The sequence below is a fragment of the Scophthalmus maximus genome, chromosome 5 (genome assembly GCF_022379125.1).
Source record: "Scophthalmus maximus strain ysfricsl-2021 chromosome 5, ASM2237912v1, whole genome shotgun sequence".
NCBI classification, from domain to species: Eukaryota; Metazoa; Chordata; class Actinopteri; order Pleuronectiformes; family Scophthalmidae; genus Scophthalmus; species Scophthalmus maximus.
Genome location: NC_061519.1, coordinates 4,149,356 through 4,175,678, shown reverse-complemented (window position 1 = coordinate 4,175,678; position 26,323 = coordinate 4,149,356). Strand labels below are relative to the sequence as shown.

The 26,323-nt window shown below is 42.1% G+C and overlaps 1 protein-coding gene across 5 annotated transcripts in view; it reads left to right on the top strand.

Annotated features, from left to right (window-relative positions):
• Positions 1-26,323, top strand: part of trappc9 (trafficking protein particle complex subunit 9) — a 165,841-nt gene that overhangs the window by 8,875 nt on the left and 130,643 nt on the right. For all 5 annotated transcript variants that reach the window (XM_047332052.1, XM_035634488.2, XM_047332051.1 and 2 more), the window contains 6 exons: positions 450-575; positions 1,415-1,631; positions 6,943-7,086; positions 14,665-14,791; positions 15,516-15,661; positions 23,220-23,305. In XM_047332052.1, coding sequence (XP_047188008.1) covers positions 450-575; positions 1,415-1,631; positions 6,943-7,086; positions 14,665-14,791; positions 15,516-15,661; positions 23,220-23,305 — 846 coding nt within the window. The remainder of the gene's footprint in view (positions 1-449; positions 576-1,414; positions 1,632-6,942; positions 7,087-14,664; positions 14,792-15,515; positions 15,662-23,219; positions 23,306-26,323) is intronic.

The window sequence follows — 26,323 nt, the reverse complement described above, 5'->3', positions numbered from 1 at the left end:
CTATTCAGAGGCAGCCCCGCGCTTTATCTTCATTATTATAATTGCCTATTTTGCACTGACCTCCCTCGGCCCTTTTACCTGTAACTAGTTCATTCAGAATTAAATTAGGTCTCAACACATAGCCATTCAGTTATTAATTGAATTTTAATCAGCGTTGAAGTGGAAGGAAGTTGAGGCAGGGCATGATAAAGTATAAAAAAAAGCGTGCAGCCTCAACATGAGCGGAGTCGTGGCCGGGATTCACTGAGAAAACGAGTGAAGCGTCATGGGGACCGGAGTTATCACCCTTGTTTGTCATCCCAGTGTGTGCAGCGACTGATGAGGGCGGTCATATGTTAATGAAAAAAAAACCTCCCTTCTGATTATGAGGTGGGTTGTAGAAGTCACGGTGACCCCTCGTGGAGTAATTATCCCCCCCCCCCCCTCGCTCCTCCTGTTATCTCCCGCAGTACAAGAACGCGGGCGTGATCGAGCTGGAGGCCTGTGTGAAAGCGGTCAGGGTGCTCGCCATTCAGAAGAGGGCGCGGGAGGCCTCGGAGTTCCTGCAGAACGCGGTCTACATCAACCTGGGGCAGGTAGGCCATCTGCCCGTGAAGCTACGCAGCATGATTCACAACGTGTCCACAGGCGGCTCGCAGCCGAGCACAGCGCAGTTGATTCAGTGTGGCTGCAGGACACCTCTCTATTAACAGAAAGGGGAACTGAAAACAGAACTCGGCATGACGGTTTCTGCCCTCAGAGTATTACCTTCAGCTCTTCATCATTAAAACAATACATTTTTCTTTATCTCTTCTTCTTCAGGATGAGAGTTTTGCCCCCAAGTGCTCAATGTCTCGTTTCTTCATGTGACCTATGCAGTCTGCAGGATTCCCTCCAGGATTCGCCCATTAAATACATTATTGGCCTCTTTTCCTCTGAATTTAAATCTCAACGTGCAGAACTTGATTTTGTTTTATTTTAATATCGTTATCAGTGCATTGTGCAAGTATTTCCCCTTCATGTTCAAATGAATATATTTTCATGTGTTCAGAAACATCTGAAGGTTTTTAGACAATACTCATCTTTGATCAACTCAATATAATATAATTTATTTAAACAAAAGTTCAATAACTTGTTCAGAAATTCTTAAAATTAGATGCACTGAACCCCCCTCACTAAAAAGTGAAGAATCTGTTAATCTGCAAACATTATTTATTTCGAAAGTTTAATTGGCTCGACACAAGATTCTCCTTCTCCACTGAAACATCCATTCTCATTGACGAGCACCGGAGGTTTCAAGTTTCTACATGTGTCCTAACAAACACATGTTGAACTCGGAGGACAGAGAAAATGTCCTGCTTCAGCAGCGGAATGTGAAAACTCATTTGAAGACTCATGCCGTCTCTCTAGTTAAACGCTGACTCCGTATCCACAGCTGTCGGAGGAGGAGAAGATCCAGCGTTACAGCATCCTGTCCGAACTATACGAGCTGATCGGCTTCCATCGCAAGTCGGCGTTCTTCAAGCGTGTCGCTGCCATGCAGTGTGTGGCTCCCACCATCCCTGAGCCCGGCTGGAGGGCCTGCTACAAGCTGCTGCTGGAGACCTTGCCCGGATACAGCCTGTCGCTGGATCCCAAGGATTTCAGCAAAGGTAGGCTTGGACACTTAGATGTTGTATCATTTGTTTTGGGGTGGGGCACTATTGGGAAATTTAGAGAAATAAAAAGGTTAATTTTCGAACTTTCACATGGGAAAATTTTGGCATTGCATGGTATCCAAATTATTCATATTGGATAGTATGTTTCATGGCTGCAACTCTATTAATTTTACAGAATGTATACAACAACTCACAAACGAATCCTATCCACATTAGAGAAGCTGGAACCAGAGAATATTGGGTATTTTTTTCTTGATAAAAGAACTAAAGAAAGAACTGATTATCCAGATCTTTGCAAATTCATTTTCTTGCGACCACCTGAACAATTTTTTGACCAATTATTTCAGCTCTTGTGTGTTTAAGAGTCTTCCCGAGCTTCTTAAGCTGAGCAAATCTGAGCAGCTGAAAAAAAGAGAGAATCTACAGCACTTTTACCAAATAATGACTTTTATCATGCATCAACTGAAGAGGAGCTTGAACATAGCATGAGCATAAAACAAGTACGTGTGTCATTCTTACTGTATAATACATCCAATGAAAGGACATAGAGTATATTCAAAGTGAAACGTAAACAATACAACAGTAACAGCACATAACAACAAGAGGCAGTGATTTAGTATGTACAGTATATTCACTGCTTGAGGAAATTCACTGTGGTTCATAAGTATGTTGGCAATTAGTCTCAGACTTTTGGACTCCACTGTATATCGAGTTTTTTGTGAAAAAAAAACTCTACTACTCAATGAAACCTGCAAATTCATCACATTTTGAAGCGTTTTCAGTGCCAAAGAACCTCAATACCTTGGAATCACTGTCCTTTGTATGATGTAAATTGGTACCATAAATTTACATTCTAGGTCTGAATCTGAAGATGGGTTCTTTTTGTTTGCTGAACACTCAGCAAGCAACGACTGCACAGTCAAAAGAGTCAGTCAAACTGAGGTGTTGCACTATCATAGTTGGATTTATTAGGATTTTTTTTCCCGAGGGTCCCACGTTTAAAGGAGCAAATTTAATGTCTGTGAAAAGGCATAAAAATCTCATTGAGTTCAAACTTTTTTCTCAAATGAGAGCAGTGTGCAGCGGTGGCGGCGTCAACACACGTTTGATAGACACACAAGATGAATAGTGCGGCTTCGTTCCACCTCGAGCTCTGCTGTCTTTTCAAGAGCGCTCCTTCAGACTTTTCTGCATTCAAGCCACCACTTTGCTCCAAAAGAGGCACAGCTGAGACCTCACCATGGCTTCTGTAGAGTCTTTGGTGGAGGTCCTCGTGACAAGCCTCTTGGTTCGACAGTCTCTTGACCCTCGCTTAATGCAGCCATGCAGCGTTTGCAACATAAAAGACAGTGTGAACAAAAAAACGACTCAGGGATGTCCACATTTTCTCTTATGATAGTTGTTCAAGGAGACAGATACAATCTGTGAGTTGTTAGAGGGAAAATGTTTGCACTTACACCCAAAGGTTGATTTGGATTACAATGAGTTCATATTAACCTCAACCAACGGATAACTTTTGCAGCTTTATGATATTTGTACATGGATAATTAATAGTAAATTATATTCTTGTTAAATCCTGAACAAAACTAATAATAGGATAAAGTGATTCATTTATCTGCCAATTGCCTTTAAGGAACATTTTCAAGGTACAACTGGAAGTTATTTTTAAAGTAAAGTGGTCTAAAGTGAATGTCATTAAGGGAGTTCTGTAGTCTGGCCCATTAGGGGTTTTTGTATGAGGAGGAGAGGAAGAGCATAAAATCAATTGTAAATGTTACAGGAAACCAGAGCAGCTAAAACTGGACTGATGCTCTCTCTCCTCTTGTTGATCATTTGATGATTGAAAGTTTGACACAATACAACAGTATTTTTCCAATTCTCTCATCCCGTTTATAGATTTTTGCCTGTTATTTGAGTCGAAATTTCAGATTTCGGTCACACAGACATTGGGGGGCACTTAATTCTTATTGTAATGTTAGACATAAAAGTGATTGACTGTGGAAACCGTACCAACAGACTTAAGCTATAGATAGAAAGACAGTGCTCTCGATGACACTTCCCACTCCCGACTGAGGCCCAGGAATCTTCACCCGGCACCCACAGGGCTGATTGGAAAGCAGGGAGTGATGGCCGCAGCGCAAGTCCCTCAGCGGGAGGGATTAGGTGGGAGTTTATCGGTAATGAGCTGGAGAGGCGAGTTCAAGTGAGAGAGAAAATGGGGATCATTGGTGCATCCCAAAATGGCAGCTTCGCCCCGACATACAGTGGAACAAATGGCTTCGCAAGTGTCCCACAGGTCCTTTTTCCACGACTCCCCTCTCTTACTAGAAATGAGAAAAACACCAGTCTGCTTTCTTCCTCTCATATAGACGCATGTTCTCCTTTCTCATCATGCTGTTACAGAAATTTAGGAAGTTTTTTTTGTTGGTAATAATTCATATGGTCAGCTGGAGGAGAATAATGGCAGTGTGTTTTATCTTATGACCCTGCACAGTCGAAGTTTCCCCCAGCTTCCTCAGAGGCATTCTGACGGTACGGTGCATTTGGAGTCAGGTGTTACATGACACTTACGACCTCTAGGCCGTGGCACCACAGTCAGTGTGTTGGTGGTGTTACCAGATCCCCCCCCCTCCCTCCCCAGTTCGAGGTCTGAAATACCACAAATTAATTTTCACGCACTCGAGCAACAGCAACATCCTCGGAAAATCCAAAGTGTCATTCAGATTACTGTCCTCCAGATAAGCGCTGGTTTTGGCAGGCAGGTGGAAGTCAGCTATTTTTAGACTGCTTAGTGGGTGCAGTTTCAGAACAGAAAAAAAAGGAGGAACTGCATTTATAGTTTGTTCAGATGGCAGAAGAAGTCAGGATGAATAAGCGCCACGGTGTAGGGAAATGCTGATAACTGTAAAGCATCGCGGGCATGATTTGATGTTATTGGAAGTGGTATTAAAGCTGAGGAAACATCACAGTGTTTACAGAGTATCCCGCCTCCCTCTGGCCCCCAAGGCCTCCCTCACACATCTCTTCTTTAGTTCCCTTTTCCCACTCAGTGAGTCAACAGTCGACAGCTGAGAGTGGAGCAGGGGATCTCTTCAGGTGGTTGAGGGCCTTATGTAACAGTTGGTGTCGGGCTATTAAGATGTCTTGTGGCGCTTGGCAGAGCAAAAAGCGCTGGCTGGGTTCGCACCGCACCGGAGCACTTGTGATCGTCTGCAAACGGGGATACATCAGTTTTAGGAGATGGGCTCCGATGATCTAATTATGTGTGGCCATTTGTGTGGGAAGCTTTTCAAACATGCCAAATACAGACCTATCAAGGTTTCGCCATGCACACTTGTTGCACACTTCTTTCATTTGAGAGGAATAATTGCGTAGGTGTATTTACATTTGGGTTGAAAATAGATCTATAGAACTAAAATTAGAAAAACGATATTGGCAAGAGTATTTTCCCATTACGGCAGTATGGAAATGCAGGCACCATCCAATCACACTGTTATTTTAAATTATAATTATTTAAGAATTATCAGTGGAATACTGTTTTTATTTATTCTTTCAACTTAAAGAGAAAAATTTTGATAGATCATATAAAATATGCAAAATATGATCATGGAATGATCTAATGATCATATTCAATGTTTTGGTCCATTCACAGCTGTATATACTAGGTGAAAAGGAATAATTGAAGGAGTGGATGCTGATTCAGGGAGACGGAAACCGTGGATGTCTTAAGCAGAAGTATTTATTATAGACAATCTGCCTGTTCCCGGTCTCTGTGGTGTATTTAGTTTTGGGTAATGTCGTCATCTTCCCGCGACTATGACATCTCGAGAGAGACTTCAGCTGCTCGATGATTGTTGTGGCTTGCCACAGACAGGTTGACCTTGCTTGGTGCCTGAGAAGACTCGTCTTAACAGTTTCTCAGGGGAGGATAGACAAAATTCCACGACACTAGGGATGCAACAATACAGTTAGCCCACAGTTCAATACGTACCTCGGTTCTTTGGTTTACGGTTTTGGTTCTATTTCGGTACACATTTTGTGCGTAAGGAGAAAAAAAATTGCAATTCTTGTGTTTTTCGGAACCAGTAGAATAGGCTTGTTGGAAGGCACTGGCAAGAGACAACTGTTTTTTAACTGACGGTGTTACCTGCTCAGCCGTCATGCTTCCAGACAGAGATGCTGGGTGGTGGTGGCGCAAATGTGCGCTCATTTGAAGTGTTACCATTTGCATAGGCGACACGTGTGAAGCAATGTTTGCAGACAGTAATTGTTCTGAATTGTTGTTGACTTTTTTTGTTCCCTCGTCACTGTATTCAACGCTAAAACCAAAATGTCCCCACTCCACAGATTTGTAAGAAGACGGTGCTTCTTCAAACTCCTGCTTCTCTGCTCCGCTCGCCATGTTGAAGTGTTGTGGGAAATCTGACTCGAGTGATTGGATATTTACTTGGCAGGGAGGCGTTTCCCCAACACATGCTGCGTTCAAGTGCTCCTCTAAAGCTCCGACAGAGCCATTTCATTGAGAAATACGAAGCATGGAAACATTAAATTTTATTGCAAAACCGAAAATACCAATTCACAAGTGCGTATTGAACCGTGCATGGCGTACCGTACGGTTCAATATTATATTGAGAACTGTGGCTTCCCTAGTATGTACTGTAATGTCAAGAGTAATTTGTCATCATTTTATTCTTTTAAGATCCACCAAAGCTGTTTTTTTTAAGTATGATCTCATGTAAACCTCTCATGTAGTTTGGTATAAGAACCAGTTGCAGTTATTGCATTCCAGGAATTGGCAAATTGTAAAACGATCGCAGGATTTGACAAAATAATCTGAACTCAAGGTCCAATTACTGACCTCCTCCAGAACTTCCCTCCTAGGTTGTATATGAACACCTGAAGTTTCATACTTCAGTCTGGTGATTTCAATAGAGCAACGAAAACCATGAGATGCAGTTGAAAAAATGGGTCATTTTGTTTTGGTCCAGCTAACTTTTCCAAGGAGAACCTTTATGTTCAAACGCAAAACTTAACTAAATCCTTTCTATATGCATTTATTTAACATGTACTAATTTGATCAAATTTTTCTGTACAGAAAAAAATCCAGAGCAAAGTATTTTGTCTCTAAACATAGGTTGCTATCTCAAAAATGTCAGTCTTAATTTCTTGTCTGATTCCTCAGATTCCAGCGACGCCTCTGTCCTGACCTGGCCTGACAACTGTGTAACATAGTGATGTCAGCGATGCGCCTTGTCAAAGCTGCGAGTGTGAATCTCTCTGTCATCTCTTTCTCTCTCTCTCTCAGGGACACACAGAGGCTGGGCTGCGGTGCAGATGCGCCTCCTGCACGAACTCGTGTACGCCTCGCGTCGGATGGGCAACCCTGGTCTCTCTGTGCGCCACCTGTCCTTCCTGCTGCAGACCATGCTGGACTTCCTGTCTGATCAAGGTCAGCACTACAATAAACACAAGCAATAGTCCACTCTGATTTCTTTTTGTTATAGAATTTAAAACCCTGTGATGTGCTTCCAGCTCCATGCCCAGACATAAAAAAAGAAAAGAAAGAAATAGCAACAGCCACTCTGTCCTTTTGTGATTGCGGAATTATACCTTGTGCTTAATAGTATGCGATGCACAACAAAGCTTATTTTCTTGGAGCGAGTGCACTATTGTGCTCTGACCAGAAATCCTGTGCAGCCAGGAGATAGGGTTTTTTACTGAAGCAGTGCGAGCCAGACGGTCCACTGGCCACACAATAGAGGGCCAGTGTAATCCGTGGTTGGCCACGGAGCGTGAGAATGGAGAGCGGGAGGCAGGGAGAAGAAGGAGAAGAGGTATGAACAACATGAAGCAAGCTGACTGTATAAAATATTCATCATCAGCCAAGAGACTTCTGCAGCTCTGTTTAGGGTGCTGCAAAGTCCTCTCAGAAACGGTCCTGCTGGAGGGCGAGAAAGCAATACTAAATTATGTTATTACTACTGCTCCTGAGTATTTTCTAACTGGAGAAACTGACTTTGTACAGCCGACTCCCTGAGCAGTGTTTTTACTACAGTCAAATGCAGTTTCAGCTCAGAGTGCTGCCTGCTGCAGGTTGGTTGCCTTTACTCCCGTCTGCAGCGTGATATAAAAAATGTCAGAAAGCTTATTTAGTTTCGCTCGAGTGGAATAAGTCCTATTTGTTGTGCGTTTGACTTTTGTGCATGTGTATATGTCAATCTTATAAGGGCTTTATTCAAAGCGTAACACGTGTAATCGCGTGATGGCGTTTTTTTTACGCGTTGGAGCTACTATAAAATACAGTTGAATTGGATGGGAACTAAAAATAGACAGAGGTGGTTCATTCTTTTTTGTTTTAATGTCATCACGTCCCTCACAGGAGCTACATAGCGCAGTTTGGGTCTTTTTTCAAAGCACCTCTCTGAGGCTGGTTGTACCTCTTCAAGTCTTCGCTGGTATCATTAGAAACATAGCTTGAATATTTCATGAAAGCCTTCACCTTTTTAGCAGAGCTAGAATTCAAGATAACTCCCAGCGGCTCGCCGTCTGGGTCATGACAAGGTGACCAGGTAGGGCTAATTATACCTGATTCTAGTGCTGCCTCAGAGAATGTCATTGGCGCTGGACATTTGATGAGGGAGAGTAAGTAGTAGAAGGAAAGAAAAAAAGACACTACCAGAAACATAAGGTGAAGGAGACATGAGCGACATCTGTCACCATCTGTCAGAGCAGAGCTGTTGACATTTTAAATATTATATTACATTAAATTCATTTCGCTGATGCTTTTTTTCCAAAGCGACTTACCAGAGCTGATCCTAGCCCATATGGGGCCCTAAGCAGAATTTGATTTGGGGGGCCCCCCCACCGCCACTAATGCTATTCTCAATGCTTGATCATTCGTACACCTTCTGTATATCTAACACATTATCAATTGAATTAGCTGTTACTGTGTTGCTTACAATATACCAATGTCAGCCTTTATGCTTCTATGGTTTTTCATCTTAAAAGTAGACAACTTACAAGAGTGGTCCAGTGTTAATTTGCACTTTAAATTTACAAAGTGAAACAGTACTGGTGGAATTTAGCTGTCGTTCTATTTTCTTAGGTAATGGTTTGCTAGCTACGGTTAGCCAAAGATACCTTGATTTGACCGAAGGCTTGTTTGACGACTAGCTAGCCGGTGAAAGTTTATGGTTAAACATTGAAATTAGTGAAATTATGTGCTTTTTTGTGACATTGCCTTCATCTTTATATATATATATATATATATATATATATATATATACTAATAAAACTCTTGTGACCTGAAGGAAGAAAAAAAAAAGATGTAGATTTATTTGCAGCATTGGAACAACCTATTCTGGATTTTTTTTTGCATGATCTTGACATGAACCAATTTGTTCAGAATAATCGTTTTTTAACTTGCAAGATTTTATACCTGATGTTGAATTTAAATATTTAGTCCTGAAGCCTTTTTGAGCTGACGCTGGTCCAGCCTCAGTGCAATTTACAGCAGAAGCCCCCTGGCTCTGAGTCATGGGTCCACATGCCTCGCTAACGTCAATCGGGGTGTTGCGTTTAAAGCCACAACATTCTCCAAGATCACTGACGAGCTTGCGGAGCATGCACACTTTGTCACCACTGTGTTTTCATATCGTCCCTCTCACCATTCACAAGTGTAAATTTAGACGCAGACTTTCTTCAATGTGCTTTTTTTTTGACCTGTTATGTCCTCTTTACCCATCTGGCTGCTAGCTTATCACCTGCGTGGTAATTGCATTGTGACTGTCGTGTGTCTCAGGTGATCGGTGTTGGTGCTGTTTTTAGCGTTTCTAAACTCTGTAGCTCCCAACACTTGGGAAACGCGAGGGGACTGATACAGTAACTTGTAAAACCTGACAGCTGGTGTTATTTCCCCAACTTCATTATTCTCGGGAGCCATTGGCCTGGATTTCCCCAGCAGGCACTCAGTACATGTCTGCGTGTTATCTCAAGTGATTTCATGATGGGTAAAACGATCTCCAACCACCAGTTACCGATCCTCCTGAGCTAGAAACCGACTGAAACAACCTAAATAACTTCTATTCTCTGAAGAACTATGAGATGTTTTCATTGTCCCGTCGCAATGAACAGTGAAATTTTTGCACCATTTTGCAAAAAAATGGCTCATTTCCCTTTCCTAGCTAGTAAATAAATATTGTTGTTGCAGACTTGGAAAAACATTGCCAAAGGAAGATCTCCCCTTTTTTGAAAATATGAATTCACATTCTGGAGATATGAGAGCCTGATCACCACGTTTCCGCAGTGTAACAATCAACATTGATGTGCAGTGCCTTCAGAAAATATTCACACTCCTTCACTCACACTTTTAAATAGCAGATTTAACTACATTGATACAACTGGCATCTTGTCCACCAATCAGCTCTCCATAAGCCAATAACACAGTGAAATACTATACAATGCCCCTAAAAGTGCCACAACAGAACAAACAGAAGTTGCGTCAATGGCGTGTACACTACTTAGGCCAACACTTTGCAACACCAATCCTCCCGCCTTTCCATGAACACACAATGCCAAACTGAGCAGGGAGGAATGACCCTTGGGTCAGGGAAAAGTCAACATGTTGTAATGGTGCATGCAACAGGTTTTGTAAACTCAAAAAAAAAATCTATATTGTTTACTTTTAAATGGTGAATATAACACAAGAAAGATTAATGTCACAATTTCAATTGGTTTCAGTTAGTATCCAGTCTACAAGAGCTCCCCCCCCCCCCAACTGAAGCATTTATTGTTTTGATGATTTATGTTCCGCTTGAGGTACGTGTTTCGCTGCTGGCTCCTTGCTGAAAATGCTAAATTATTCATAAAACTGTTGACGTTTCTGTTTGCGGGTCTGTCAGTAGTTTTCATTTCACAGTGTAATTTGATGAATCACCTTTTGAAAATGTTCCCATTGTCTGCATTGTCATCAAAGGAATTTGAGTCTCACCTCCTCACATTAGTGTCAATGAACTAGAATCTAAAAATGATGTGTTAAAGTGTTAAAGCTCAGCCCATATAGAATGGCTGGGGCACACTTATATTTTTTTCTTTCCCATTTCATTAAATTGTCAAAATCTTTAAAAGATTTAGGAAAATAACTACTTCAGGACCATCTCAAAGTTGAAGGCCATAAACTTCAAATAATTGGTGAACATTTGAAAACATACAGTTAGCATCAATTAATCTTGCCCGATTGCCATCTTGAAAACCATCCATTTAGTCTGACATCAGCATCTTCTGCAGAAAATTAAAATGAGCAATTATTATGCCTGACTTATAATTGTATTTGATTCACTTAGCTTGTCATCTATTCTAATTAAAACTAACTACTTGCCATGTACATTTCACTGTCACTGTGCGCATCGTGTCGTTATGTGTTTTCATCACACCTTATCTAAAGATTGGAGAAACATTTATCATTCACTACAGCTCAGGTGCAACACACCATGTTTCTGTACACGACTCTCACGTTTTACATAAAAACGCAAGTTTTAACATCTTTATTCATCATCAGAAAAAGAAAACATCATATTTTTGCCGGGGAAGTGCATCTTGATCATATAGCGCAGTTATGAAATCCCGTTTCACCAAGGAGAATCTCTCCTGCCGGGCTGCTGACAGCGTTGTTGTGCTGAGTTGCGCCGTCCCGCCTAAGCCTTGCACGTTGTGTTGTCATTTTGCTCGGTTTGTAAAGTCTACAGCATGGCATATTGTTCATCCTGCGTCGCTTTGTGTACCGCGAGGCAGGTAAAAAAAAAAAAGACTGGACAAAATATGAGTTGACTTGGGGTCCTCGCGGCTGGTCTTTTGGCTTATCGTCTTTCAGGTGACGGCCCCACTAATGCCTCATTTTGTGCAAACAGCAGAGAGTAGACACAAGAAAGAAGGAGGGAGGAAAAGGGAATATTTTATGCACAAGAACACTCCTGAGAAACTGCTAATATGGTGCATCATCTACAATCGAATTGATACATTGTTTGCTCCGTCACCCGCTGCTTTCTGAATTGTGTTCGAGCTATCCTGACAAACTGGGGAGGCGTTAATACGGCTTAAGCATAAAAGACACCGTCAGAATACCTGAGTCCTCTCATTTCAATCACACTAATTTGCATGGTGGGGGCATTATTCGACTGTTTATTCAGAGATGAATGCTCTGTCACGTCAAGCTCTCGAAAGTGTGTCATTAATGAAGTGGTTTCCAGGAATAGGAGAACTGCGAACAAACTTGTTCGATGAAGGCAGATTGACAAAGTACAGATTTAAAAAAAGGGTCTCGCTGCTCTTGAGTTACAAGGCGATGTAAGCTCAGTTTTCAGAGAAGAGGGCTCAGGGCAACGTTTTACCCATGATGCTGCATTCGATTGTTTTTGCTGCTTCTTGACGATTGACACTTGGAAGATGCGATTGTTTCGTTTGGGGAGCTATGTGAAATGTAAGAGCTGCAGCGTAAAAATGTGTCTTTGCTTATCTGGACTGTGTGTTCCAGCTGTCAGGCTTATAATGCGCTTTGTTGTGGTTGTCGGGGGCAGGAGGCAGGGTAGAAATGCAGGAGAGAAACGATGGGTTACTTCAACCCACAGGTCTGGTTATCGAGGGCCACGAGTCACCAATCAGACCTCACAGCTAATTACATCCACAAAGGACAAGCTAAGCTGTAATTGTTACAATTGTTACAGCTTACCGCTGTGCATACATATAAGTTATAAACAAGGGGTGAAATGCTGCATGGTGGTGTAGTGGTTAGCGCTGTCACCTCACAGCAAGAAGGTTTTGGGTTCAAGTCCCGGTTCAAACCAACCAGGGCCTTTCTGTGTGGAGTTTGCATATTCTCCCTGTGTATGTGTGGGTTCTCTCCGGGTTCTCCGGCTTCCTCCCACAGTCCAAAGAAATGCAGAATGGGGTTAGGTAAATTGAAGAATCTAAATTGACCGTAGGTGTGAATGTGAGAGCGAATGGTTGTCTGTCTCTGTATGTGGCCTTGCGATAGGTTGGCGACCTGTCCATGGTGTACCCCTCCGCTCGCCCAATGTCAGCTGGGATTGGCTCCAGCCCCCCGCGACCCTTAAGTGAATTATGCGGTAGACGATGGATGGATGGACAAGGGGTGAATTTACCCATTGGCCAGAATTTATAATCCCATCTAAGTATTGCCAAGAGAAGAGCAACAATTTGGAGAGATTATATTGTCTGTGGGTTGACTGAACGGTCAAACAAACCGTTGACCAACATGTGAAATGGTCTGACAGAAAGCTAATGACGATGGCTGTAGGGACGGTTTTATTGATTAGGTAAGTGGTTCCCAACCTTTTTCTTGAGGTCCCCCGGTTGGGAACCACTGGATTATGTGTTGGTAGTCAGCTCAAGTTCTCATTGGCACATACTTTACTTATTTTTATGTATTGAGTATCCATACCCAATTTGATCTACTCTAATCCTGAAGTACGATCATCTGCACTAAATTCAATGGGGTTTCTAGGTTGCAGCTTCCCTGGACTTCATCAGTTCAGTAAACGATACAGGCTGTGTGTGATTTTTGGTGTTTGTTAGTCAACCACAAGGTATTTATTTATGAGACATTTTCTGTTTTATTTGTTGATTTTTTGGCAGAATATTAGCTCAATTTTTCTCAAACTAAAAAGCCAGACATTACAACTCTCCTAAATGCAAGTGGGGTTTTTTTCTTCACATTTCTTGTCTAGTAGATATGTAAATAGGCAACTGCTAATTCAAATTCAAAAGTTGATACATCAATGGCGGGTTTACAGGTTCCTCTGAAAGGAGCCGGCGTCAGTCTAGATTAATGTGATGACGATCATCTGTTCATGACACCATTAGCCAAACTGAAGAAAACAACCCAGACTGGTTTTCACAGCCCTAAAAAGTTTTAACAGTGTTTTCAAATAAAACAAATGCACAATGGATTTGGCTTTTATTTTGGAGGGTAAATGCTGAATTTATTTTGTCATAGTGGAAGAAATAAGATTTTAATGTTGTGTAATTATCTTATTCTTTTCTTTGCAAAATACTTTATCGGTAAAAAAGTCGACATTTAAACTGAACAGCACTGTTCAACTCTCTCTGTCCTGGAGTGGCCAACACTGTGAACGTCAGACAAAAAGAGAAAAAAAGAAAAATGTCATGTCATCAATCACAAAAGCTGCCATCCAGTAGGACAACTGAGATTTTCCTCTATTCATCTCTTGCTATCTGACGCTTCTTCCTCCTCCCTCTCATTCTTTCCTCTGTTCATCTCTATCCCACATTATTTCCTCCTTTTCCCATTTTTTCTTCCTCCCGGTTCTTCACTCTAAACTCCTCTATTATTTTGTTTCACTCTGATCTAGCAATGATTGTGTTTCTGGCTCATATTCTGTATGTGTAAGGGTTTTGTCGTTAATAGAAGCGTTATTTTTATATGGACAGTTTAGTTGGACATTATAGAAGGACATTGATCATGATAATGATGCATTCCATTTTCCAGTATTTTTCTGTAACAGCTCTTTTCTTTCAATGTACATAAAGTATAGAACTGCACTAGCCTATCATAAGACCTCCTAATTCACTCCTAAAAGGGTTGTAGATCTCTGAGAAATCTTAGCAAGCAAATAACCTTTTCCCCCTTTATGGACACTCGTGAAACTTACACAGCAAAAGCAAATGGCACAGTCGGGTGAGCAGTAATGTCCCCTCAATAGGTATTGATGGTACAATAAAACTCACAATTGTACTTGAAGGCTGGAGCTCTTATTGCTGAGCGAGAGAGTCACCTCGCAGGTCATTAATGTCCAGTTAATTTATATCGCACGCAGAGATGGGATCTCGATTGGCAGGCACGGTGCGAAAATGATCCGGGTGTGGGGAAACCTTAGTGGGGATTGTGTTGTGTCATAATTGTTCCTATCTGATCTGTGGATAATTGTTAGATTTCTTTATTGCGGTGTGCTTTGTGATTCTCTAAACGTTTCCATGTTTTCTGCTTTCACAGAGAAGAAAGAAGTGACTCAGAGTCTGGAGAACTACACTTCCAAGTGTCCGGGTGGAATGGAGGTCATCACCCTTCCCGATGGCCTGAGGCTCCCTCCGGTGCCCTTCACAAAGCTTCCCATTGTCCGGTAGGAGAAGAGCGCCACTGGTTGTTGCGTTTTTTGTGTCTTTGGGGAAAAAAAAAACTCATCCAAATTAGAAATCTGCATTAATTTGGTTTCACCAATTGGAGCGCTAGCTCCCATTCCCCTTGCAATTAAAATTCGAGTCTGAATAAGACCACTGCACAAATTGTCCAGTTAGCAGGAGACCTGGAGACGGACCAAGAGAAACCATGCACTGCCAGTGAAGCTGTTAAAGAAACGTATAACTTCCTCTCAATCTCAGTGTGACTTCGACCTTTTGTTCACATAAGTCATTAGTCCTGACCATAAAGCCTTTTATCATAATATGTAATACTTGACGTATTAATGAATAACAGTAACTTTATGCAGGGGTATTTATCTACTACATTATATTGACAGGTTAGCTCTGCATGGATTAATAGGCCCCCTGGTCCCTGAAAGTGTGGCGTGTGCACTTTCTTCCAAGTATCTCAACTTCCATTCTTATAGGTTTGCTGACCTTGTATCCTTAAAGTAGTGTTATAAATCTCATACATTGACTGCACTAACTGCACTACACAAAGGAGACATCAAAAGTGCACTGGTGGTGTTTTTTTTGTTTGTCTTGAAACGAGTTTGAGAAGATTATTTAACTATAGGGTTTTTGATTTTACTTTCAATACATGTGGAAAATGTCACACCAGCTCACGTTTATTCCCGTGCCTCCTCTTGTGATGCCCAAAACCAGATCAGTGAAGCTCCTTAACCTGCCTGTGAGCCTGCGGCCCCACAAGGTGAAAGGCCTGCTGGGACAGAACATGTCCACCGCCAGCCCCTTCATCTACTCGCCAATCATCATGCACAACAGAGGAGAGGAGCGCTGCAAGAAGATAGGTACGTTCAATCATCCAGGGACCACACAACATTCTGTCCATTGCAACCTACACACACTCGCAGACAGTCAGACACACACACTCCTAGGCATTCCATTGACGAGCACTGAAGGGCTGCCATGTTCAAGTATTGAAAATGATTTATTCATTGCACCTTCAGTGTACTGCCATTTTAATTTTCATAGTGATTACAACCACATCAGGTGATACGTGTTATCGTCCCTTTTGCATTCAGCCCTTTGATTTTAGGAGACCAAAGGTGACCGGACAATGTAACTGGTAAAGAGCTGAGAAATGGGATGCTGCTCTCAGGTTGCAGGTTCAGGAAGTTATTTTTTCTTCGTAGCCTAGGAGTTTTTACCAATTCTTAGCGCCTGCCTAATGTGTATTTAAATCAAGTACGCTATTAGTACACCTTACTGTTTTCTTAGATTGAGCTACAGCTAAGCATGAGAAGAACTGGTGAGGGCGGCGTGCACCTCAGTAAATTGCGTGCGTAACATTCTTAAACTGCGCATGGAAATTGTTAAACTGCATGTGCATGTTGTAAAAACAATTATGCTCATGTCCCCTCCTGGGCTCCGTATTTTCCCCTCTCTGAATTCTCTTTTCTAGTTTTTCTTTAAGTCTTTAAATTTATCAAACATAGAAGCACAAGAGTCTCTCAGATAATGTAGTAATACAGAACTGATTTACAGTATGTTATTATAAGGAGTGCTTTTAAAAAAACTAATTATTTTAATTTCTGAGAAAACATTTTTTTTCTCGGTGGATTTGTCATAGGGAATCTATGACTCCAAATATCCATGAGCCTGGGTCAGTGTTACTATGGAGAAGAATCCAATTAGAGGGACAGAAAATGCCTTTGTGTTTTTGTGAACAAACCATGGACCCAAAGTCGTCCAATTGATCATGATTCAAAAGTAAATTTATGTAAACTGAAGATAGTATTATTAGTTTTCTCAATAGTGTAATCTTCCACTTGCCTTTCAGTGGTGCATGTATCAATTATAACCTTTATGATTGGATATTTCACATCCAAATACGCCTTGAAATTTGTCAAGTTGTCATGCACACAGGTTTCCTCACTTCACAACCCCACATAGTTATTATATTTAATAATGAGAGACAAGACTTTACGACAACAAAAAAAAAAAATGAGTCACAGCTTGAAGAAACGGGTTTATCAGAAACATCAGGAAAGGGAATTGTGATGTTTACATTGCAGATCCATCACCACAAAATCCTTCTGCTGTTTATCAAGATTACACACTTGTTAGGTTCTTTGTTGCTCATCATCATTTAATTATTATTTGGGTGAATACTTTCAGTCTAATTGGGTTCCACGTAACTCACTGTTAGCAGGTGCTTTCTTGGGAATATTCCCTTTCCCTTTTTATTCATCTTGATAATGTCCAATCATCCCAGACATGACCGACTCCTAATGGAGACGACTCCGCTGAGTGCCGTCTCTCCACTCCACGCCCATCTCTGTTCATTTGTCAATCTACATGAGCACACAAGTCTCACAATTTTTACATAAATTACATCCGAACAATACTGGCCAGGTGCTCTTTTATGATATCAAAAGTATATTTAATTGGAGTTAGCTCTTCAAATCTTAAATGGTTTTTTTGTTGTACTTAATCTTCCACCTAAATGTAGTCATTTATCCCAGAGTTACATTACCTGCTAACAGGCGTTTGAGGAATCCATTTGCACTCAAAGGAAAACTGTCAGTAATTCCTAGACATGAAAGTGAAAAGATATAACCCCTTTTTTTTGTCTATGAACCTTCACTGTGAGAAATTGTTCTTTGCATTAAGTTATTATTCCCTTCAACTTGTGCTTTTTACCAGGGGACTTTAACATTGCATTTGAGCAGCAGAGAGAAAATGCGTTTCAACCGCGCGTGCGCGCGTGCGTGCGTGCGTGCGTGCGTGCGTGTGTGCGTGCGTGCGTGCGTGCGTGTGTGTGTGTCTCTCTCTTCAGGTAGTAGACAGCAACATGTCATGTTGTCAGTGCTTAGTTGGGGACATCATGCGGGGGCCTCCTTCATCCGTGAGCCCCGCTGAAACCCTTAGAGATCCAACCATGGGCCTTTGAAGCAGAAGTGTACAAATTTGGTGTCAGAGTACAAGTATAAGTACAAGTACAAGTCTTACAGCAGTTAATATGAAGGTACATTAGCACAAGTATTACACCGACATGAGAACTGACCTAAGTGGTTGGTTTTGTGATAAATTGTTAATCTCCGATGTGCCACTTTCACTTCAGTTTCCTTTTTTTTTTAGTCATTTAAGTATTCATTCTTTCACAGCACTTTTATAAAATTAATCTGGTCTTCAAACATTGTTGCTTGTTTTGGTCCTCTGAGTCTGACTAATAAGCGAAGCTTTAGAATTTGTGTTTTCTTAGTCATCTTCTTTTTCATGCTCTTTTTTGTCTTTATTATCAAAGTTTATAATGGAGCTTGAGGAAATTTGAATAAGCCATTTACAGCTCCAGTTCAATTTTTATCTGCTGCTACAACAGAAACAAAGAAATGACAACAGTTGAAGATGTACACAGCAGTGCTGACTACAAATATTTGATTCCCTTCAGTCAGTGACGGTTCGTCCTGAAATGTTATTTTATCACCGTAAAAGTGATCGTCTGGCTCTTTAGGCTACTAGGTAGACTAACAAGACCAAGTACATCAACTGTGCAATATACATGTTACATGTAACTGCAGTATAAGAAGCTATAAGAAAAAATCCATTTATGTTGGCCTTTTAAACCATATTTGTCATTGTTCTCCTGAGGATTGACTGCAGTGCCAGAGAGAACCAAGCCTTTATCTGGAACAACCGTTCATTCCTAATTTCCCCTGTTTCCTGGTGAATGCAAGAGTCAAAACAATTTGCCCACAGCACTGACTCCATTACTAGAACAACATACTGTTAATTCACAAATAATTTCCAGTTATTTGGCATTTGTTGATCACTGTTAAGTCAGAAAACAAAAGTCCCTTTACAGTCAATATCCTAGTGGGCTTTTAATATGAAAAGTTATCATCACAGAGGGTATTTTAACTAAGTAGTTTATTAAAATCCTGAATGAACATGAGTTACTTAACTGGCCCCTGCTAGGTTTTACTTAGGACTACGGCATTATTTGAATACAGACTTTCATATGAGAGTTTTTGGTAGCCTTCATTCCAGCCATGCTCTTAGTGCTGGAGGGCGGCAGTGTTCTCCCAGGCTTTCTTTCTGTGATGAGAGTAGCTGAGGCAGTGGGCACCCTGTCTGGGAATGCCTCACACGGACAAACGGTGTAATGTCAGTCAATGACCCACTACATACAGTATGTAAAATCGAAATGCGTGAAATCTTTCCAAATACAGGAGGAGTGAGATTGGGAGTTGACCACAAGTGATTTTAAATAAATGGCCATGGTCGGATATTAACTGTGCCGTACAGTCCCTTGAGTCCCCACTGTTTTCTTTGATCAAGATTCCCGACGTTGAAAGTAAGATTTGCCTTTGGGGAATAATTTCACACGCGCCTTTTCCCTACGAGTCTCTCTTCCTCCGGAGAGTTAGCTGCCGGCTAATTAAGTTACGATCCTCTCTTAACTCGTTCATGGCGTCTCCCGGCACGCGGCAACCGCAGAAATCAATTCTTTTGACGGCTGCGTCAACTGCAAACATGCATTCATCTTGCAGAGACCGCGTGTTGGCACGTCCCTCGCTAACTATTTTTCACTTCCAAAGACGAATGCAAACCGGTCAGCAACATGTGCAGCTCTATAAGCTGCAGTTTGTCCTTTTTAAATGTTCCATCGCAGTGTGGAATTGTTTAACCGGGAGAAAGACATGTTTGGACTTGCCTGGGGCAACAGTGAAACATTTACATAAGGGAGGATTGTTGACAACTTCATTATGCTCCAATATGTCTCGCAGCTCTAAACATTTACATCCTTTCAGTAAAACTTCACTTTCTTCTCTTTCATTTTTCCTAAAAGGGGATGTAAGTCCCTTCTATGCTTTGTATTCTGTGCTACTGTAGGCTCTGGCAATTGATCAATTGTACATACTGTTTAATGTCTACTTTCTTGTTCTTTAAGTCACATGCTATGATATATATTACCGGTATATAGATGTTGAGATATAAAACAGTGGTTCTCCTCTAACTGCTCTGAGACTGTCCGGTCTACATCACTTTGATGTGGATGATAGACTTTCTATTTCACTGGTATATATATGTGCATACAGGGAGGTGAATGTCATTTCATCGAGGCCTCACTGGGGAAACTGAGACGGTGTGTTCTTTAAGTGTTTAGACAGAGACAACATTTCTACTGTCAGGCCTCCGTACGCCAGCACATTGGTTTTTAAATAAAACAATCACTAGTAGGTTAAAGTGCTGCAGGCTTTCAGATTTAACAGGGCTTGTGGTAAGTTGGAAGTGTAGCACTCTGGCCTTTTGTGGACATTGCCCCCCCCCCCCCCCCCCCAATGAGGCAGTGATTCCAAACATGCAGAGTATTTGGGGCAAAACAGTTCCAATTGATCTTGACAGGCCAAATCACCTGACCGCCGTCCATCAGAGCCCGCTGAAGTCTTCTTCCATTTCCACTTTGGGCAGCAGCAGTGTCTTCTTTTTTCCATGACTGGGCCTGCTGTACTGTCAGAAAAATGTCCCCTTTTTGGCCACCATTCCCAGTTATCACCACATGCATCCAGGCAGTATTGTTGCTGATTTGCCCACCAGTGGCCAATTGGGTATTGTTGACCGTACAAGTAAGACGGCAAAAAAAAACCCAATGTGAATTATGACTTTCTGCTCTGTAAATATTTAATTGATGGTTTTTAATTTGCAAAACTTCCCCAGAGCCTATTAAAGCTATTTTTATATGCATGATGTCAACCCAGTGAAAATGTTATGTGCCGAGCAAGGCCAAGTGGGCAGGACCGAGGGGAGAAAAACGAATGGGCTTATGCAGCGGGCTGTACGGCGTGGAAGCAAACCAGGAGGCGAGGACGTGTTGTTGGTTGAGGCGAGCAACTGTTAATTCAAATCCATTCAAATCACTACTTAAATTAAATACTAATCTTGATTTCGGGTTTACATTGTGTTTTTTGGGGGATTTCATCACTAATCATCTCCCACTCATCCTCTCCTAATATTATTTAGCCAAACTACAATTCCAAAGGCCAAGAATAAACCGTACTTTCACGACCAATGTCTCACAACTGTGAAACAGATCAGTACTTTTGGTTTCTTGTTTTTACATTCGGGCGGTCGAAATTCTATGATTTACAGTATTAACTAAGGAATTTGTCTATGTCCGGGAGCCAGTGAATCCTTATTTCAAACAAGCACAAAATCTCTGTTTCTTGTACAGTATATTCTCCCGATCTCGCCTTACCTTGCCGGTTGCTTCATTGAACTTGCAGGACTTTTGCTCCAATGTCCCGGCATCAGTGTGCATGTATAATTCAGTGTGAGTGACTGCTGACGGTTCTACACAACATTTCTCTGTCGGAGAAACATCTCCACTAGTGTTCGACCGATTTATCGGCCGGCCGATGTTTGCGTTTTTTACGTGTATAGGCATCGGCCGATGCGCTGCTGCTACGTTCGCTGATAGTTTTTTTTTTTTTTTGGGAGGGCAGATCCAGTCGCCTATCGGGCCCGGCCCCGCTCTCCCTCGGAACCATGTACCCAGCGCCATCACGGTGCCTCTGCTCTAAGCTGCCGCGCTGCACGCCCGCCGGGTACCCAACTCTCCTTCTCCTCCGGAGAGCGGGAGGGGGATTCAATGTCTCCCACCCCGCTCTGCCGCCGCCGCGTTCCCCCGACGACTTCTCGCTGGCTCCGGCCGGCTTAGTCGTGGGGTCGCGGTGGACGGAGCGCCCAGTGGGTTTGTGTCTTTCTCCTTTTTCTCCAAACCCTTTGCCTCGTGGAATTTGACTTTTTAATCTCTGGGGGGGCCGCCGCCGATGGACGGACTCCCTCTACCCAGGGAGGCGAGCCACGGCCTTGGCCATAACCCCACTTTGACTAAGACCTCAGATCAGACGAGACAACCCGCTGAATTTAATTCTATTTAACTATTAAATTGAGGGAGCAAAAGTAGTATTGGCTCCAAATATCGGCTCAAGAAAATTGGCAGTCCGTATCGGTCATCGGCTAAGGCTGATGAGAAAAAAATCTGTATCGGCATCGGCCCTAAAAAATCGGTATCGGTCGATCCCTAATCTCCAGTTCTGTCTCTGTCTCAGGACATGAGAAACAGTTTGACCAAAATCACTTGGCCCTTTTAGGAACAAAATGCAAACACAGGCAGCGTTTAAATGACCGTGCAGCCACACATCGACTCAAAACCGTAGTTATGGCTTCTTTACCATGAGGGTTTGAAAAAGCTGAATCCTGTGGAATTGGTGCAGAATCTCGATAGACACTTGACAAATTAGGGACTGAGGCTACGCAGATCAAATGGCAGCAAACCAATCTTTGTTTCTTAGTTTCAGAGCTGCGTGTCACACTTAATTGGCTGGCTACGAGCGCGTGCGTGAGTCAGAGTGGGGTTTGTGTGGGGTTTCCAGACATTCGTACTATTAGATATCTTTGTTTTGTCTGACTTGATTTCCCGCGATGCACGGCTGCAGTTTGCCTTCCCCTTTCCTGCCAGAGTCTGAGCTCAGGGTTTTTAGAACCTCTTTTGCAAGTCGATTTCTAGCGATGGGTTCTCTAAATGGACTGAAATGTGTTACGTTTCAAAACGGAGAAGGGTGATGCATCCGCAGTAGGATGCATCACCCTTCTCGGTCTAACAGATCCTTTCAATATCTCATTCAGGGGGGATGGATTGTCTTCATATATATATTTTTTGTTTTGTTTTAAAGTAAGACCAGGCTGAAATTCATTGACTGCAGATTTTTTTTTTTGGTGAGACCTTAACTAACCTGCCTTTTACACTTAACTTTTATTTTTTATTTCTCCTTAGTTCATATAATTAAGTCCTAACATAATCTGATTATTCCGGCTGGTAGCACAGAGATTTCACGCACAACAGCTCAATAAAGTCGATTCTGTAAACTAACAATGGCCCGTTGAAGGTCTAGTCTTTAGCAAGCTTCTGATCAATTTAAATCAATGTCATTTTTTCAAAAAGGTGTCTATTCATTCGGATGGTCCAGATATGTGTGCACCTCAACAGCCTAAGCTAAGCTAAGATGGCTGCTGCATTTGCATTTTGTATTGGACACACACATGAGTGTTATCAATCTTCTCATACAACTGCAAGATGTTGAACTATCACTTTAAGTATGCTGGCTGCAATTTAAACTGGGTGATCTTATTTAGCGGTTATTCGGCTCAGTCCTAAATGAAATACAAATTAATCAAGAAGACTTCATTTATGTAACGAGATAGTTTACTTCATGTAGCACTGATGCATTTGTACTTTAATATCAATGTAGCCTAACGGTGTATTTCCCTCAGTTCAGTAGATTAAGTGTTTTTTTAATACCACTTGCATCTTATTTTCATGTCTTTTTCCTCTTTTGCCAGACTTCCAATGGGTTCAAGGAGACGTTTGTGAAGTGCAGCTCATGGTCTACAACCCCATGCCTTACGAACTTCGAGTAGAGAACATGGTAGGTCGAATTGAATACGTCTGAACTTCAAATTTACCGTATTTACTTACTTTAAAGTAGATTAATCGTTTTCGATATTCAATGGCATTTCAGATTCATTACCACAGCTTTGTGGTTTCCTAAACGTCTTATACAAACCACCGTCCCACTGCACCCACCTAAATATTACAACGGGCCATGGGATTCTGCTTCATGGTCATCCTTGAGCTCCTTAAAAGCTTTTTTTTTTTTTACACTTTAATGCCATAATGATTGTATGAGATTGTGAGAACAAACTCTTCTTGCTCCTGATGGTAAGAAAGCATCACATAGGGAGAGGCACCCCCCCCTCCCCCTGCGATGCCATTACTTTTATGGTTTCACACGCCATCCTGTCAGACCCAATAGGTTCTTTATTGAGATGAGCACCAGACAATTGGCTTCTTGTTCTGTGGAAAATAAAGTTCGGAAAGAGCCATCAGACATCAGCGGGTCCAATTAAGTTGTAGTGTTTAATAACCGCTGGGTTCAGAACATTTCCTTATTAACTGTCGTACAGACCCATACTCTGTCACACACACGCACCACTTGAGCCACTTTATCACATTTAAGGGTACACAAGATTACCAAATTACCAAATAAATTGCTTTTCTTGCCGCTCACTTGCGTGCCTGTTTATGGATGCCGTGATGTGGCACAGGCTCGAAAATGCAAAGTAGTCATTGGGGTCAATGAAAGGCCAGGCGAGAGAGAGAGAAAGAGAGCCTCCTCTCAGCCGTTAGACGGCAGCGGCACACACAGCATCGCACGCAGTGTACTACCCGTCAAAAGTGATTTTGCCTTTAATTATTTGGAAAGTGGAGAGCAAATTGGCATGAAAGTTTCACAGCAGAGTGTGAACGAAGACGGCGGCCTCTTTTAACTGTGGCAGCTGTCAGAGCTGACGTCAGATAGACTTGGACAGGCCGTGCTGGTCGATTTAGGTTCGGAACATCTGGAAAGGGTTTCAAACTGGAGGAGTAATCGCCGCTCTGTTGTCTCCGAGGTCAAGACGCCACGGAGCCAAATTTGTATGTGATAAGTATGATCTCACTACAGCACAGTTTGGCTGCAGCAAAGGAAATTAGCTATAGAAGTGAAGATGCAGAACTTCAAAAGCAAAACAAAAACAAACAAGATCTCTGAAAGTTGTAATGACCAACATCTAGTCTTTTTGCTGCTCCTATCACTTTGGGTCGTAAACTTACTGTATGCCTACTGTGAAAAGTTTACTATCATATATTAAAGGTGACATATTATGCTCATGTTCAGGTTTAGCCAGCTCACAAAAAACGACAGGGTGGTCTTTTTTCATAGTTTGTCGGCGGGCAGGCTCCACAGATACACACATGTATGTGCACAAACACTGAAAAAGTGATTTTTGTCAAATATGTCACCTTCAATCAGAATCACAGCTCTGAATTACGCAGGGCCTTTCTGTGTGGAGTTTCTCCACACAGAAAGGCACAGATGTTCTCCCCGTGTCTGCCTGGGTTCTCTCCGGGTTCTCTGGCTTCCTCCCACAGTCCAAAGACATGCAGATTGGGGTTAGGTATATTGTGTGCTGTATATTGGCCCTGCGATGGTCTGCCAACCAGCCCAGGGTCTATCCCGCCTCTTGTCCGATGACAACTGGGATTGGCTCCCTCCCCCTGGTGACCATCAAGGGAGAAGTGGTATAGATAATGGTTGGTTCCATGATCAGAATTGCAGGTCACATAATGTGCTTATACTGAAAATCCTTTCCCCCTGCTACCTTTACAAAAGAAACAACGCTATGGCATTTTCTTTTCACATCACAAAAACTTTCTATTAGCATTATTTGAGCCATTAGGTCAAATAAAAATGACACGGCACTAAGGAACCGCAGCATGAATACATTTTATGTCATGTATGTGTTCAGAGAGATAGCCGACTCTAATGATCATGTCCTGCTCGGCCAAATATTTCAAAGCCTAAAGAACACTTTCTTGCAGTTGAATCAATCAGGTCACAGTCGGAGGCCTTGGAAGCTCAGCTGGTGTTTTAGAGTCAGGCAGGTCGAGACAGAGTGACACAGGCTGCTAAGAGCTCGTCTGCGCCCCAGACAAAGTGACTGCTGTTAGACAGGAGCAACCACCTCGCCGCTGTACATAAGCCCGAGCTCTCCAAGAAACACTGGGAAACAAATGCACACACAAGGTCACTTTTCCATCTTCCGTCACCAAGGTGACCCTGCCGTTTGTCAAGACAGGCACTCCTTCTCAGTCTCCATGCAACGTCAGTGCTAATACCCAGCTTTCCTCTTTGGCTTTATTGATTTTCTATTAACACCCCCCCCCCCCCCCCCCCCCCCCCCCACTTTAACCCTTTCGATTTTAGACAGGTCATCGTCAGATGCCTTTGTCATCCTTCCCCACAAACACAAGTAAAATGACAAATGATGACTTTTAGTTTGTCTTTCATTCACTGAACTCAGGTCAGCTGAGTAATCTGCAGTAAAGACGGATTCAGTGTTTACTTCAATAATGAAAAAGGAAAAAAATACATATTGTCACATTGTACACATTTTTTGCCAAAGTAATACTAAGACAAATGTCTGTCCTGCTCATCTTCATTTCTTATGTTGTCTAGACGTTTTTCTTCTACTACCAGCTGTGCAGTTGTGTGCCACAACAAAGAAATAATCATACATTTTGATTGTACCATTATCATATCATTAAGGTAAAGCAAAACAAAAGGTTAACTGCGTGCAGAGCAACAGCAGTACGCAGTCGACTCGCACGAAACAATACATTTCACTTTTCGCATGCTTTAATCGTTATTGTTAATGAAACGGGCTAATTAACCTTTTCAAAGCCGCGTGCAAATGAACTGTGTCCGATAGGTTAACACTGATACCTGTGCGATCCAATAAAAGGCGTGTAATGTCCCGATGAGAGGAAGGGGAGTTTAAATCACAGCTGTGGCACCTGAGAGGCTCAGCTCTTTCGGCAGCCTTCCCTCCAGTGAGGTAGTGTC